The 15,840-nt window shown below is 34.6% G+C and overlaps 2 protein-coding genes across 2 annotated transcripts; both read right to left on the bottom strand.

The window, feature by feature from the left end:
• Positions 1–23: 23 nt before the first annotated feature.
• LOC117321114 lies at positions 24–4,057 on the bottom strand. Its single transcript, XM_033875585.1, has 4 exons — positions 4,045–4,057; positions 3,547–3,759; positions 2,555–2,633; positions 24–2,173 (listed from the first exon to the last, which is right to left on the bottom strand). Exons 1-4 carry the CDS (start codon positions 4,055–4,057, stop codon positions 2,017–2,019), a joined length of 462 nt encoding a protein of 153 aa, XP_033731476.1. The 3' UTR covers positions 24–2,016.
• Positions 4,058–9,945: 5,888 nt separating this feature from the next.
• Positions 9,946–15,443, bottom strand: LOC117321113. The gene is made up of 5 exons (XM_033875583.1): positions 15,073–15,443; positions 13,822–13,947; positions 12,199–12,312; positions 11,740–11,818; positions 9,946–11,118 (listed from the first exon to the last, which is right to left on the bottom strand). Exons 1-5 carry the CDS (start codon positions 15,434–15,436, stop codon positions 10,959–10,961), a joined length of 843 nt encoding a protein of 280 aa, XP_033731474.1. The 5' UTR covers positions 15,437–15,443; the 3' UTR covers positions 9,946–10,958.
• Positions 15,444–15,840: the final 397 nt, after the last annotated feature.

The raw sequence follows: 15,840 nt of genomic DNA, 5'->3' as shown, positions 1-15,840 counted from the left end.
GTACAAACATTCCAAACGATCAATTAGTTTTTTATTCCATACTTTAATGACGAGTTTTTTTCTCAATTGTATAATAACAGATCATTAAAATTGCTATGTTTATAAAATTACAAACTGATACCAGTGATTTGTGGTTACCTGTCATCACCAATAAAATATTTTGTCGTTGTTGTCACATCATTGATATATTTATGCCAAATCAATTCAAGTACAAAGGAGCATACCTGATAATACGTATTCACCTGTTTAGACCTAGGGCTATGAGAACGATTTACTCTGATCTTTTCTCTTTTCAGAATAGAGTGATTATCGTAAGAATTGGTTATCCTGGTTGTGATAAATCGGTAAGAGTAAGAGATTGGATAAATAATATGTCATATCATTCATGATGGAGTAATAGCAGAACATGTCCATCTTGTACTCCCCTGTACATGTGATCGCTAGTTTGTTAAGGGCCTTCTGAAGGATGACGGTGCTATCTGATACGAAATTGAGTCCGAATTGTTATATCTAGAGGAATGTCTTTCAGAATAAAAATAAGATGATAAAGGTTTTTACATGTGTCGGAAAATCAATTGGACAATATGGTTTTTTTTCTCAAACACTTCCAGAATGGTTGAACAATCATGAAAAACATATTATACCAAATGTTAAATGATGAGAAAACTTTGATTTAATTAAGATGAGTGAAAGAGATTTATTTGCTAAGTCGAGTTACTTCCCTTTAGCCTCGTCTAGCTAAGTTACGAAAGCGTACCTTACCTATAAACTCCTTAGGAATGTCACTATCTAGAAATAATTGAGAATCCGCATTTGGGAAACATGAAATTCACACGCTTATCATACATCTTATTTGTAACCTGCCTCGACTTGTCACATCCTTACCTCCAGGTGATATTGACGGTTTTACAGTTTTATTCCCTTGGGTATGTAATAGTGTTTTGGAGGATCTGGTCACCAATACCAACACAACGAAGATTCCATCATTCTCACTTTCTCATTTTATTTGTCCACTTTTCGTATGTTAAATGAAATACATGTGTGCTCCCATCTAGTTCACAGCTATGTACTTTAAAAAAAATATAATTATATATTTGAAAAGAAAGCTTTCATCACAAGAGAATCAAAACGTTCCTTAAGTTTGAAATTGGGAGTGTGGTGTAAAGAGTAGAAAACAATCTAATGTTTTGATAGAAAATAGAAACGTTTCTTAGGAAAGGATGTTCAAGATTAATCAAGTGTTTTTCAAAAACAATATTCCATTTGCCAAAAGGTCTACAGCCTTGCCTTAACTGTAATAATAATGGTAGTAAGACGTTTATATAAAGTTGAACAACATCCTTCTCATTATCCAGTGTTTTGAAAGAACAGTGATCGAACATTGTTTCGTATTTTGGAAAATCGGATAAATCGTAAGTACGGTTATATATGCTGAATGTCAATGAAGCCTAGTACTTCTTTTTATAAACAGGAAATGTAATTATGCGAACAAACCATGATTAAAGTGACTATAAGTGCCTTTATCTTGGAATATCCAAATACAGACAAATGTACAATGCTATCTGTATAAGGAACATGTATTCACTTGAAGTAGCTGGCTGGATTTAAAACTCCGAAAAAATAGCTGCGTAGGATTTTCAATGGAAAGTGTTTTCCTTTTGTTGATAAAGCTCCAATTAATCATGTTGGATAAAGGGTCATCTTGCCAATATGCTAGTGTCTGTGCTGAAATAAACACTACCATTGCACATTGCTGTTAAGATAAATCCTATAATGCACCGATTGTTCAAGAAGACCTCTCAATAAATACCTTTGCCCTTTCCTGTTGGTTTTAATTTTAAGTACTGAGACCGTTGTTACATATCAAGCAAAATTATGGAAAACGAATATCTTTATAAACACAACGGAAAGAGAGAAATTCGTTGATATGTAATGTTTTCTGTAGGTATAGATATCATTGACGAAGAGAATTCAGCATGACTTGTACGCTCCGACACACTAATGAGATGGTTATATTTAAGTATCCACCGCCATATTGACGTAAGTTTGTCTGGTAGATATTTCCTCGTACGTATTTGGGAGTTCAACACGTGACTGGTCAAGACTATCGTAGTGGACAGGGTCTGTTGAGGTCATCCCACCAGGTTTCGGTTCATTGACTAACGTAATACGCCTACAAAAAGTATGATATTGTTATAAGTCATCGTAATATAACGGGATAATTACTGTATAGGGCATGATTAACCCGGAATTAACTTGTAATTGAATGCTAGGTTAACCAGGCTTACTTCAGATATATGGTCCTTCCTTTTAAACAGGATTGTGGCTTTCAAGTATGCGGGTATCATTGAAATCATGTATTATGTGAATAAACTTGCGTTCACGAAAGTTTCAAACATGGTCTCATAGACAGGTAAATTTAACTTGACACTAAAGAGCTCCATTCTTTTAAATAACTTGTCTGGACCGATGGGTCTTTTTCAACACGTCATCTTTATGTTAGCAATCGTTCTCGTATGATGTGATACAGTACTCGGTACACCTATCAACTTACCGTCTATACAGAATTATATTTACTGCCGTACCCAAAGCCACCACCAGTACGGACACCACTATGGGGACAATCACGGCGGCTGGAAGGTAATTTAAATGAATCAGAAAACTCAAAACAGAGTCCATGTAAATCTTATCGAAATAGCTAGAGTTCGATCTCCAGTTAGAGCCTGAACTTGTTACTTACTAGAAGTACACTATACACGTAAGCTTGATATATATGAACACACTTGTATACTACTCCTATAACATAAGAGGCCGCTGGTCGGCTCTTTTTCTATCGGATATTATTTTGCCGACTGCGACCTCTTATTTCCGAAGCACTAATTCTTTGATGCAGTTTCCGCCCGAAATCCGGGCGGAACTAAATATGCTTGAAAAAAACACTTAAGAGGTTGACAGGTCATTACAACGATGTATACGTATCATGTATGCAATATTTATCCCATATGTATGTCAGAGACACAAATATATAGTATAATACGGTGTATAACACACAAAATACATGCCCATGTCGTTGTAGCACTTTTCTAGTCGTTTTTAAAAATGGCTGCCTAAGGTTGATACAAAATAGTTGTCGTTATTTCAAACGAAACGAAATAATACGGACTTTGTTGTATTCCGCTTGTAGGACATAGCTTGTAATCCATTTTTGTATTAACCGGCAAATCACGTGGTATTTTTACTATCACTAACGGCAGTATTGTCTGCTTGCGCTCTGCTCCGCTTCGGAAGAAGAAAACTTCATAATATGTGTTTGTTACGAAATTATTCTCATTTAATCATTGGATTATGGAAAGCAATATATATTGGACACCGTTGATCATTTAAATGTAAGTTGACACGCTATATTTTTGCAATAAACGAACTTTGAAAATTTCATCGTCAGCATCGGGAAAATCAGCTATGGGCAGTTAGAGGTTACACGGCGCCTGTCAAAAGTATCTCGCCGTGTAAAACCTCTAACATTGTTGGAGTAACTTGTATACGTACCTAATGGGAAAGCGGGATCATTGCATTTACAACACCCACATATGACATCAGCTGGAGGTACAGCTGGTGATACTGTTGGTGGTGTTGATGTAGTTGTTAATGGTTGGGTTGTTGTTGTTGTTGCTGTTGTCGTCGTCGTCGTCGTCGTCGTCGTCCCCTTTGTTGTTCTTAACCCTGGAGAAGGCGCTTCACAGGTAACATTTATATCCACATCTGTTGAGGATTACGAAGCCGAATAGAGATTAATTTTTTATTCGTGTAAAACTATTTCGTAAATGATAATTAAATTAATCAATTGATATCATATCAGTCATGTTTTATATGCACAACTGGCAAAAGATTTTTTGCTGCTAGATGTTAGTATACGGTCGATATGAGAGAATACAATTAGGGTGAGAGATCAGAGGAATGTCGCTCGTTGTAATTGTATTGATATCGGCTGTAACATTTCAATACTTATATTCATATAAAAAACTGCAATGTCTTTTGGAGAAATACAGTCAAATACCATTTATTCTGCCTTTGCTTAAATGAAAAATTGGCGGATATCAATACGATGAATAGAAAGAACCGTTTTGATTGGTTAAAAACGAAAGTTTAATCATCACAGTGAGGTCATGGTGATATTAGCAGTGATGGTAATAAGCTTTTATCAAGTCGAAGATGTCTTGTATCTCCCTGGTAAAAGTTTAATTGAACGTTATGTCAATGGGTACTGATAATTAGTATATTTACCCGTTTTAAAGAAGATACAGTACCCAGACTGCCATGGGATGTTGTCATCTGATCTGGTTAACATAATATTGTAAACCTCGTTGATTGTAAAGTTGTTGATGACGTCCCCACTAATTTGCTGACATATATATTCTGCAAATGTATTAAAACGAAGCCTGGTAAATCTTAGTTTACTTCTACAATCAGACGCCGGCGCTGTATCAGGATAAGCACTGACGTCGAAACGGACGGGAACTATATGAGCCACAGTCAGTCTAACTGTACACTGACAACTGTTGTGTCCTAACCCTCCTGTGTCGTACGTATCCACCACCACACGGCCAGCAGTTAAAGTCCCACTCCTACACATCGGCACCACTGTAAGGTCAAATACATCTCATGTAACACACACGAAATTTATATTAAAACAAGCGTAATGTCCAACTGACATATAAATTTATATTAAAACAAGCGTAATGTCCAACTGACATATAAATTTATATTAAAACAAGCGTAATGTCCAACTGACATATATATTTATATTAAAACAAGCGTAATGTCCAACTGACATATATATTTATATTAAAACAAGCGTAATGTCCAACTGACATATATATTTATATTAAAACAAGCGTAATGTCCAACTGACATATATATTTATATTAAAACAAGCGTAATGTCCAACTGACATATATATTTATATTAAAACAAGCGTAATGTCCAACTGACATATAAATTTATATTAAAACAAGCGTAATGTCCAACTGACATATACATTTATATTAAAACAAGCGTAATGTCCAACTGACATATAAATTTATATTAAAACAAGCGTAATGTCCAACTGACATATAAATTTCACCCTCGATTTAGTACAATTCTATTGTTAAGAAGGGTTTTTTTCGACATCGAAATGTATTGATTAACAATATCAAAAGAAATGGAAACTAATGTATTTTAAGGTGAGTTGTTTCATGCTCTAGATTTGTTCGACGTGGAGGATAGTCCCGTATATATGGAAAAAATAGTAAATTATATATTTTACTCCTCTCTACGACAGTCTAACAATCACTGCAAGATTTTGTGATGAAAAGTCAAATATTCCTGACCTATAATAAAAAGTGACAAATCGCCCTTTTAACAAAACAATTCACTATCACAACTGCTAATCGTACATACCGTTTGTGAATCCATCTAGATCCGCCATGTCAGTGCAAATGGTGGAATGTATACCTGTAATATGAAAAGTGATCTACGGTTAAAAGGTGACAGCTTCATCGGTAAATTACCCGCGGGTGGTTCGTTGAAAGTTGACCGTGGAAAATTGTCCAATAACCACAATCTAGACTGACCATCTCCACTTGGCATCACAAACTCGACCAAACCATCTCGTTCCGACTAAACCTCCCAAATATATAGAAATTGTGTGTAATAACAATGTCCAAGCCAGGGTTTATTTTCAACATTTCACTGTTGACCACTAGCTTACGAAAGCTTATTCGAGCCATTAATTAGAGGAAAACAATTTAAGTCGTATGAACTAGATGATAAATTCTCTGAAAAAAATGCACGAATAAGCTTTCGTACTAACTAGACCCGAGTTAATCATCATGACCACGTGATCATATTAATTCGACCAATTAAAAGCAACTCGATCCAGCTAATTTTGGCTGATCGACTCGACCCATATGCGATTGAAAGTTGGGCGAAATAGCAATGCCAATAGCAATGTCCATACCAAGGTCTAATTCCAAGCATGAATATGGATCACCGGACCAAATACATGTAGCAATGCCCATATCAGGGTCCATTTTCAACTTTGAATATGTTAACCGGGTAAATACCAGATCGGTTTTCGATTAACGTCGGATATAGAACCAGGCCAAAAAGCAAAACCCATACAAGGGTCCATTTTCAACGTGAAATATAGATCCGGGCCAAACAGAATTATCAGTATTGGATGGCAGTTTGATATTATACACATATTGGCTCTGACTGACCCCCAAGGTTTGATTGAGGTCAAAAGAGTTTTAAAAATAAGTTAGATTTACTGAAATCAAAAGATATCTTTCTCAGGACACAGATATTGTATAATCAAATATTTTTCATACAGTGTAGATGGAACTATCTTGAGGTGCTTAACTGAAAAAATGAATTTCATGACCCTGTGGTTCCACGTTTCCTCCTGGGAAAGAGGGAGGGAAACAATTTGTTAATTTCAACTGGGAATTATTCAAACTTGATTGCAAATATAACCCTGAATTGACAGTTTCATATTATGAAAATTGGAGTCAGCCCTACCCCTAGGGCTGAAGGGCAGAGCCCAAAGGAGTCAAATTGGAATTAATTTCAGAAACTTATGAATTAGGAAAGCAACATGATTTTATATGACCTTGTAAGGACCGTAGATTACGGACAAGCGCTTAGGAGAGAGCACGTTATGTACTCTATATATTATGATAACACGAAAGGTCTCTGGTCAACTCTGTGTATGTTGAATTAATTAGATGTCAGGAAATACTTTACACTCCTGTGCTCTGTAAAATGTAAGTTTTTGAAGTTTAAATCGTTCAATAAGAACATACGTTTACTATAAGCTTATAACGTCAATACAAAGTTTATAATTATAGCAGCACTCTTAATTTTGAAGAAAATAATAATGAGCTGCAAAGGAAATTACGCTTCAGTTTGATGGTTGCATTGTTTTGAAGGTAGACATGGAACGAAGATATGTTTGTGTGATGGGTGTGAACATTTATCAAGAAATTTTGTTCATGATCACCGGGTAACCATTTACTCCGTAGCGTTTTTGGTGATTCATAATAATGAATTTGAAAGAAAACATTTTTCAAACATTAAAAGTTAAATAAAATAAAAATGATTACGAGTCAGTATCACTACTGATTACAGAATAGGTAATGCTACCTATTTATAAAATGGAAGTTTCTTTATGACGTCCGAGGTCATGTGACAGGAGCAACATTTTCAGAGTTCCGAATGGGGTCGAATGGTTTGGATCGAGTTAGCCTGAACGATATACTGAGGTCGGATCGGTTGGTCATTATTGGGGTTGTGTTGGTCATGTTGAGCTACATATTTTCAGCGGGGTACATATTACATGGGTAGAGATGAAGAATACGTTTACGATTTTTTTCCTTCAACATTATTCCGGTTCCATATTCAATATTTAAAACTGACCCCGGTTCTATTTCCAACAGGGATCAATTTTCAACGGATGTGATACACACTGGACGTAATATTGCAGATTTTAATAGTATGACGTTAGCATTTAGATTTTTTTTTTCAGAAAAAAATATTATACACTGTGTATTGCTAAGATAATTAATACCATAAGAGTTGGCAAACGGACAGCGACTATCGCAACCTCTCATAACAATAGTTAATATATCTTACAGATGGCACATCTTCTACAAAGAGTATTTATGATATATACAAATTCAAACAAAAAATCATTGTAGTATAGTTAATACAAAACTAACCGTTACGAATTCCTCGTACATGAAAAAAAACAGTAACCAAACCGACAATAAAACAGACAAAACTGACAAAAACAAAAACAGAGCCTTATCGAAAATGACTCGTCATTACAATTTACTTCCGGGTAGGTTTTACCTGTTGTGAGGAGATCCACCAATGTCACCATACAGGTAAATTTCAGCAGGTTAAATCTGGCTCCCATAGTTCCTAGTATTGTTCTTATCGATACACTGATGTATTTATAGTTCCAATCAACTCTGATCTCTGATTCCCCAACGTTTTCACAGTAGTGAAGGAGGAAGTTATTCTTCCCGATTACCGCCTATGTAAAATCTATATATAACATTATTGTATGTTGTCGGCCAGTAAACGCTCCATAGCCTCCGTACAGTAGCCTTTCTTATTACATTATACGTTAACAAATACTGAATATAAGCAAGGCTGTTGTTGTTAAACACATAAAACGAACACTGCACTACGCATATCGTCTTCCAAGGGGCAAACATTTTTCATATTTTTACGTCTTCTTTCAGTAAATCTACTTAAAACATGACAACGGCAGAGAGAAGAAGCTATATTTAAAAAATGTTTTTGAAGGATTTATTGCATTCATGATCACGAAGCTAAATATAGAAACATTATGTTTATCTTATGATTGATTATTATAAGAACAGCAGAAGAATATAACAAATATACTTTATTTGATAACTATTACGTAACATAATGTAGGATCTTGAATATTCATGTTTTTATTTTTTATGAGAGCATATGAAGCGAATCTTAGAAGTTTGTTTTTTTATCAAAATTCATAATTTCGAGATGGGTTTTATACTTGGAAAAAATAAAATAACTCTTTTCATAAAATCTGTTATGAAATAAAACCTTTTTTACGACAGCAATGTGTTGAACTATATTTTGTTGCGCCATTCAAAATTAATGACGTTATGTCATTATTCATATAATGACGGTACAACATCGACAAAGCTAATGAAAACCACGTCAGGGATTGAATTAAACTAGAGACATTTGCAAAAATATTACACTGGCCAATTCACTGGATTCAAGGCCGATTATTGGATGTATATTCTAACATTCTATCTGTCTCATTTGTAGCATTTACCTGAAGACTCCATGGTAGATGGTAAAAGAAGACTCCATGGTAGATGGTAAAAGGAGACTCCATGGTAGATGGTAAAAGAAGACCCCATGCTAGATGGTAAAAGAAGACTCCATGGTAGATGGTAAAAGAAGACTCCATGGTAGATGGTAAAAGAAGACTCCATGGTAGATGGTAAAAGAAGACTCCATGGTAGATGGTAAAAGAAGACTCCATGGTAGATGGTAAAAGAAGACCCCATGCTAGATGGTAAAAGAAGACTCCATGGTAGATGGTAAAAGAAGACTCCATGGTAGATGGTAAAAGAAGACTCCATGGTAAATGGTAAAAGAAGACTCAATGGTAGATGGTAAAAGAAGACTCCATGGTAAATGGTAAAAGAAGACTCCATGGTAGATGTAGTAGGTATGACTGTTGTGATATTTGGTTCTTTATATGCGGTATGGGGAAATGTCGATGGCTGTGTGTTGCATTCCATCGTGATAATGGGAACAAAGACTTCGATAATTAGTCAACAGGGACATGTAGATACCTTGAGTAAGGGAAGCAGGGATGTCACTATCTAGAAATGATGGAAAATTAAAATCAGGGAAATAATCATACAGCTGAGCTGTCCCTGCTGCTTACTTTGTATAGAAGGATCAAAGTAAGTGGCTGAAAAGCATGTAATGTCCTTGATTTTAATGTTCCACAGGTTATATCCGATCGACATGGTCAATAAATGTTTTGTTATTTAAAGGTAGCACATCTAGATTAAATTGACGGATTCTACACAGTTCATTCCCATGGAAATGCACTGGACGATCTGGTTACCAAACCCAACAATGCTGTTGTCGAACGGAAATTCAATTTCATATTTATTTTTAGGGACATTTTCGTATTTTTAATGGAATAGATGTATGTTCCCGTCTAGTTCACGGCTAACTTGGAAAAAAAACCTCTCATCACAAGAGAATGAATACGTTCCGTAGGTTTAGAATGGTAGAGTAAAGAGCAGAAAAATCGAACGCTTTGATAGAAGAAACGTTTTTAGAGCGGCTGTCCAAGGTAAATCAAACGATACTTTTCAAAAATAAACCTTCCATAAGTTCCTCTTCTGGAGTAAACAGTATCCCTATATACGACTGTTGTCCCGACTTACTGGTAATTATTATGGTAGTAAGAAGTTTTAAATAAACTTGAACAACAATTCGAAACAGAAACAGAAAGGTGCTTATAAGGATCCTTATGAAGATTAGAAATCCAATAAAACGAGGTAGATCCGCATCCTTATCACTATCCCGTATTTTGAAATATCAAAATACTTAATGATCGGACAGCGTTTCGTTTTTAAGGAAAACCGGACAAATTGTATGTACGGTTATACTGGATGTCAATGAAGCCTAGTTCTTTAAAGCAGGAAAGATATTTATGTTCACAAACCAGAATAAAATTTCTAAATGTATTTGTTTTAGAATTTCCGATTAGAGACATATGTGCATTTCAATTTAAAAAAAAATCTATTGACTTTTAATATGTCAAATGGATAAGCCTATGTTAGTCCTTACCAAATTATTCAAAACGCATATGTTCATGTTTATTAAATTTGCAGTGGTATCTGCCTGAACAAGTAAAGGGAGATATTTTAGAATGTAGATTCTACGGGGGGAAACATAATATTAATGATATTCATACCATTGATGCAAGTTTAATGATGGACTATTATGTACGAATTATGTGGGTAATAGATAATGTGTATAAACACATTGACCATTCATCTAAACATAAGCACAATGATTGCTGTGTAATAGACATGCATCTACTTAGATGCAGTACAATAACCACATAGGATTTTCAATGAAAAAAATTCCTTCTGTTCATACAGGTCCAATTAATCATATTGGATATAAAATTGTCTTGCCAATATGCTAGTGTCTGTGCTCAAACATTCAAATACATTTGACATTTTCTTGTAAATGCAACTATTGTACCAGAAGTCCTTTCAAAGGAACAACTTCGCTTACACAGGTGTGAAATGTGTAATCATGTAAACGTTTAGAACCCTTTGACGAAGAATTCAGCATGACCCGCAAGCTTTGAAACACTAGCGAGATGCCATATTGACGTATGCTTGTCTGGTAGATATTTCCTCGTACGTATTAGGCAGTTCAACACGTGACTGGTCAAGGCTATCGTAGTGGACAGGGTCTGTTGAGGTCATCCCATGTGTACCAGATTTCGGTTCATTCGTTAACGTAAGACGCCTGAAAGATAGTGACATACGCAAATATTGAAATACATTATCATAATAAGGCAGGAGGCTTACTGAAAGATATGCGATTTACACGGAATTCACTTTAATAAATGAATGTTAACATGGATCTGAACTTATTACTGTACTATTTCAGGAGTCCCCCATACATGTCTGTATTTTTGTTTATATTTTACCCCCGTTTAATCGATTCTGAATTATAGTTTCGTTAATATGTCGGTATTCTTTGTGGTTTTTCTTGATATTTGCTGTCTAGGTTATGAAATAAGGATAAGGGTTATTCAATAAACACAGCAATAAATTATATATATATATATTTCAGTTTCTAGTTAAAACACCAGGTCCGATCGTCCGTCTGTCTGTCCAATCTGATAAATCCATTGTTTTTGTGACAGAATTAACTCTTTTTTTATTGAATACAATGTACTTTTCTTTTATTTATCTTGGCACCAACCGTCTCTATAAATAGATTCAATGTAAGTCTTGTATAGGCCGATGTGGGCATTTCGTTAGCAATAATCACTAAGCATGTTTCATTTACATTTTTTTTAAATAAAGAAATGCGTGACAATCTAATCAATTATGTATAAACCAACTGTCGTTTCATACTTACCGTCTATAGAGAATTATATTTAATGCCGTACCCAAAGCCACCACCAGTACGGACACCACTATTGGGACAATAACGGCGGCTGGAAGGGACAATACAAATGTATTAGTAAATGTGAACGTCAAAAGAAAAGATCTAGTGCTTAAGCAAAAATAAATTTCCTTCCCACATGAAACGTCAAAAATGCTATTTTCTAACGCATACTATTTTTTTATTTACTATTTATGTACTTGTTTGTTGCTTACATGTGTGACCAAAGGACGTAGGAAAAGTCTTACATCATGATTACGAAACATTGACGGGCGACACAATTAAAAAAAAAAAGATCTTATAACTGGTATAACTGCAAATATTGAACATACTTGATACGCGATGGCACCTAATAATTTAACTAGCAGTTTTACAGTAGTATCGTCACTTTACAGTAGACTTGGTACGTAATTAATAGTACATGATACGTACCTAAGGGGAAATCAGGTTCATCACATCTACAACGTCCAGATGTGACATCATCAATTGTTGTGACATCATCAGGTGTTGTTGACGTTGTTCTTGTCGGCGTTGTCGGCGATGTAGCTACTCCAGTAAAAGACATATATGTTTCTTGCATTTATACATTTGTATGATTCATACGAAATCCAAATGTTCAAAATCGGGCAGAATAATCAGTTACGTGTAACAATGGGTATATTTACTATCGAATATAAGCCTCCTGATTTACGAATGGGCCAGAGATTGATGGTGTTTCTATTTTTAGATGTGTTGTCACTTTTTCTCTTTGCTACTATATAAGTCGTTTTCCTATTGCTTTTAGAGCTTTTATATTCCAAGAAAGAAGATGCAGCAAAATGGTGTTTTTCATATTTTTGGCATCTACAGATGCTTGTCACCAAACAATTTTGTAAATTATATCATATGCTCCGAAGCCGTATCGATTTGAAATACATTCCTTTTAAAAAATACTCTATACTATTGATGCTGCTTTCGATGGTTGTATGGAGGATTTTAATTAATAGGAAGTAATATTCTAAATAATTATAAGTTCGCTCTTTAACTTTCATTTTTTTGTAATGTACAAAATTTATCTAGTTTTCGAATTTCCATATTCTCAAAAATAGTTAGAAAAAATCGTTGAAAATAACAATCTTTAAAGTAATAATTTTCGAATTAATTGCATTTAATGTTTATATCATATTTTATTATTTCCTCGCGACCTTATTACAGATACGGAAGGAAGCGTATTTTTTCTGTTCTCTGATTATTTGAGAAACATGGGAAAATGTAGTAGACTACTATATAATTATTATCATTCGTGATATATTTAATTTCACTATATGTGAGTCAATTGAATTACTTGAAATTAATACCCAAAGAATACATATACATGTACAAACAAATGTCCACCATTGAAGGAAGGGATATATCTATATCTCACTCTATAGGGTATGGGCCAAATAACACTTCAGGCAAATGAATAACCGAGGTATGATTCGAACCCTTCACGGTCAGTTTCTGTTTCTTAATAAACTGAAACCATGAACCGATCATGGTTACGACCTTTACGACCAAGACTCTTTGCCCTAATTGTTCTGGGATGCATGAGACAGGCCTCCCATATGTTGCTAATTTGGCTAGCCAGCATTGCTGTTGGTGATAAACCAATGAATCAAACACTGTATTATACATAGTGTGTAATATTCCAAAGGAAAAATATCTTTCTAATATAGGATTTCAGTTTTTCTCAGTAAATCTATTAGAAACATAAGGATATATCTGATCAAAGAAGACAAGCTACATTCATAATTGTTACTGGAAGGTTTTCCAGAAGTCAGTACCTGCACGTAACTAATAAACCTTAACTAAACTTTATTTACCAATGATTATTAAAATAACGATAGAAATGTGTTTTATGTGATAAAGTTACTATAAATCCAAAAAGTCTAGTAAAACATATTATTTATAAAGAAATACATGGTATTGGTTCCTAAGGCAGATATTTGAACTCTTTTTCTTAAGTTTAGATATACAATAACAGTACCTTTAAAACTTTCAATCGGTTCAATTAACTAGATATAAATAACTCACCAGAAGATCCAGGGGTAGATGGCGTGAGGGTGGTTGTTGTGGTATTTAACAGTTCTGTCGTCACCATCATTGTACTTGATGTTGATAACGCTGGATTGCATTTGAGAGACAAGGATGACCCTGTACCTAGATATATATATGAAAGGTGGAATAAAATGTGTTTACATCCTAAGTAAAGACTTACCAAGTTATGAATAATTAACTGTGTACATACAACTTCCACTACAGTCCATCACATCAAAGATACATCACTAAGTTTATTATGTCACATGGTCGCTTCGGTGTCACATCAATGAAATTGTCTCCTAGTGTTAGTTTACAGAAAAGATCAGCAAGGTTTGATTTAGTTTGATATTGATAAGAGTTACTTTCTCAATACACTTTCTCTCTTTGTATCCTCTTTTCAATGCAAATACACGAATATAATTTATTATAACTGACAGCATTATATCAGTATTATCAATAAAATCTTACAGTAACCTGTAAATATATCCTACCTACTGCTCTATATTTGTGTATTGACAGAAGTAGACATTAAGTTTATGAACATTTCCATCGACATAATCACACCATGTATAACTTTACTTAACAACTTTGATTCCAGAAAGCTAGAAATACGGCTATGTAATCCACTTGTATTGGTGATAACAGTTTACGGATGAAACTGTATTTGTGTTAGAACAACTATTCATCCACAAATCTTAGGTATATGATCCCCTAACTAGGAAGGCATATCAGCACCATTCAAACAGAAATCTAGAAACACCACTGAGGATATAACGAAGTAATAGAGGATATCTAACAGTGTCTTCAGTAATACCAAATATATTTCACGAGTGGGGCTAATATTTTGATATTTTTCACGAGCAGCACGAGTGAAAAATATCAAAATATTAGCCACACGAGTGAAATATATTTGGTATTACTGAAGACACTGTTAGATATTCTGTTTATTACATTTTTTATCAACGACAAACCCACCCCGTATGCTAACTAGGCCTACAGTTCCCTAAAAAATTAGTTCCCCCTGCCCTGTCCAGGTGCTGACATATATGTCGGGCTTTCTGATTGGTCAATTATTTTGATATTTTCTAATCATTAATTTGATTGGTCAAATCAGCAAAAGTGATATTTTTCACTAGTGAAAAATATCACTTTTATAGAATGAATAATTTTTGATATTTCACTGGTAAAAATGTAATAAAATATTTTAGTTAATTAGCTAAATCATTGATACGAAACACCATTTACCTGCTTCAAACGTAAGACAATAGCCTGACGTACTCCCACTGAGTCCGGAATCCCATACAACAGTTAATGTGTCGCTGTTCCTAACACTGTTAAATGTTATATTGGCAACACTACATAAGTAAATATTTGGTGGCATTGATAAACCCTGTAGCTGTGGAGTCAGAGTAATAACACTTCCACATCCAGACGGAGGGTATAACGTCTTGACAGGTCCAAAATCAACGGTTGTCGACGCCCCGTCGGAAAGTCCCCCCAGTGTTGCCGTACAGAAACAGTTGATACTGCCGCCATCATTTCTGTACCCAGATGACTCGTACGTGTCTATAACCACACGTTCACCTACGACATTACCGTCCTCACACATCTTCAGCACTGTAAGGACAATATTTGAACATCGTAAGACGAATACTCCAATGGTAAATATAACAAACATTTTCATGAAAAAAATGTCAGGGTATTTATAACCACGTTGAGTTCAAAGTATAATTGCTACATGATAATAACATTCATTTACAATCAGTCGAGACTTTCTGAAATACATCTTATGTGTTTTGTTATAATCATACATCTTAAGAAAGAAAACTTATCGAGAAGGTAACGCTTGGTTTTCGAGGATATCTGGATATCCAAGTGTTCAAGACTTATTTGATTATATACATACATTACATAAAGTCTGATATCATATATCTAACAACTAAACGTTTAAGATATTCATAATTTAACTCCCTTCTGCTTAGAAAGGAGTAAGGGAAATGTTTCCAGTTTAAG

This window comes from Pecten maximus, unplaced genomic scaffold, assembly GCF_902652985.1.
Source record: "Pecten maximus unplaced genomic scaffold, xPecMax1.1, whole genome shotgun sequence".
In the NCBI taxonomy this organism is placed as follows: Eukaryota; Metazoa; Mollusca; class Bivalvia; order Pectinida; family Pectinidae; genus Pecten; species Pecten maximus.
Note: the sequence above shows the minus strand (reverse complement) of the source record. Positions and strands in the feature narration are given on the sequence as shown.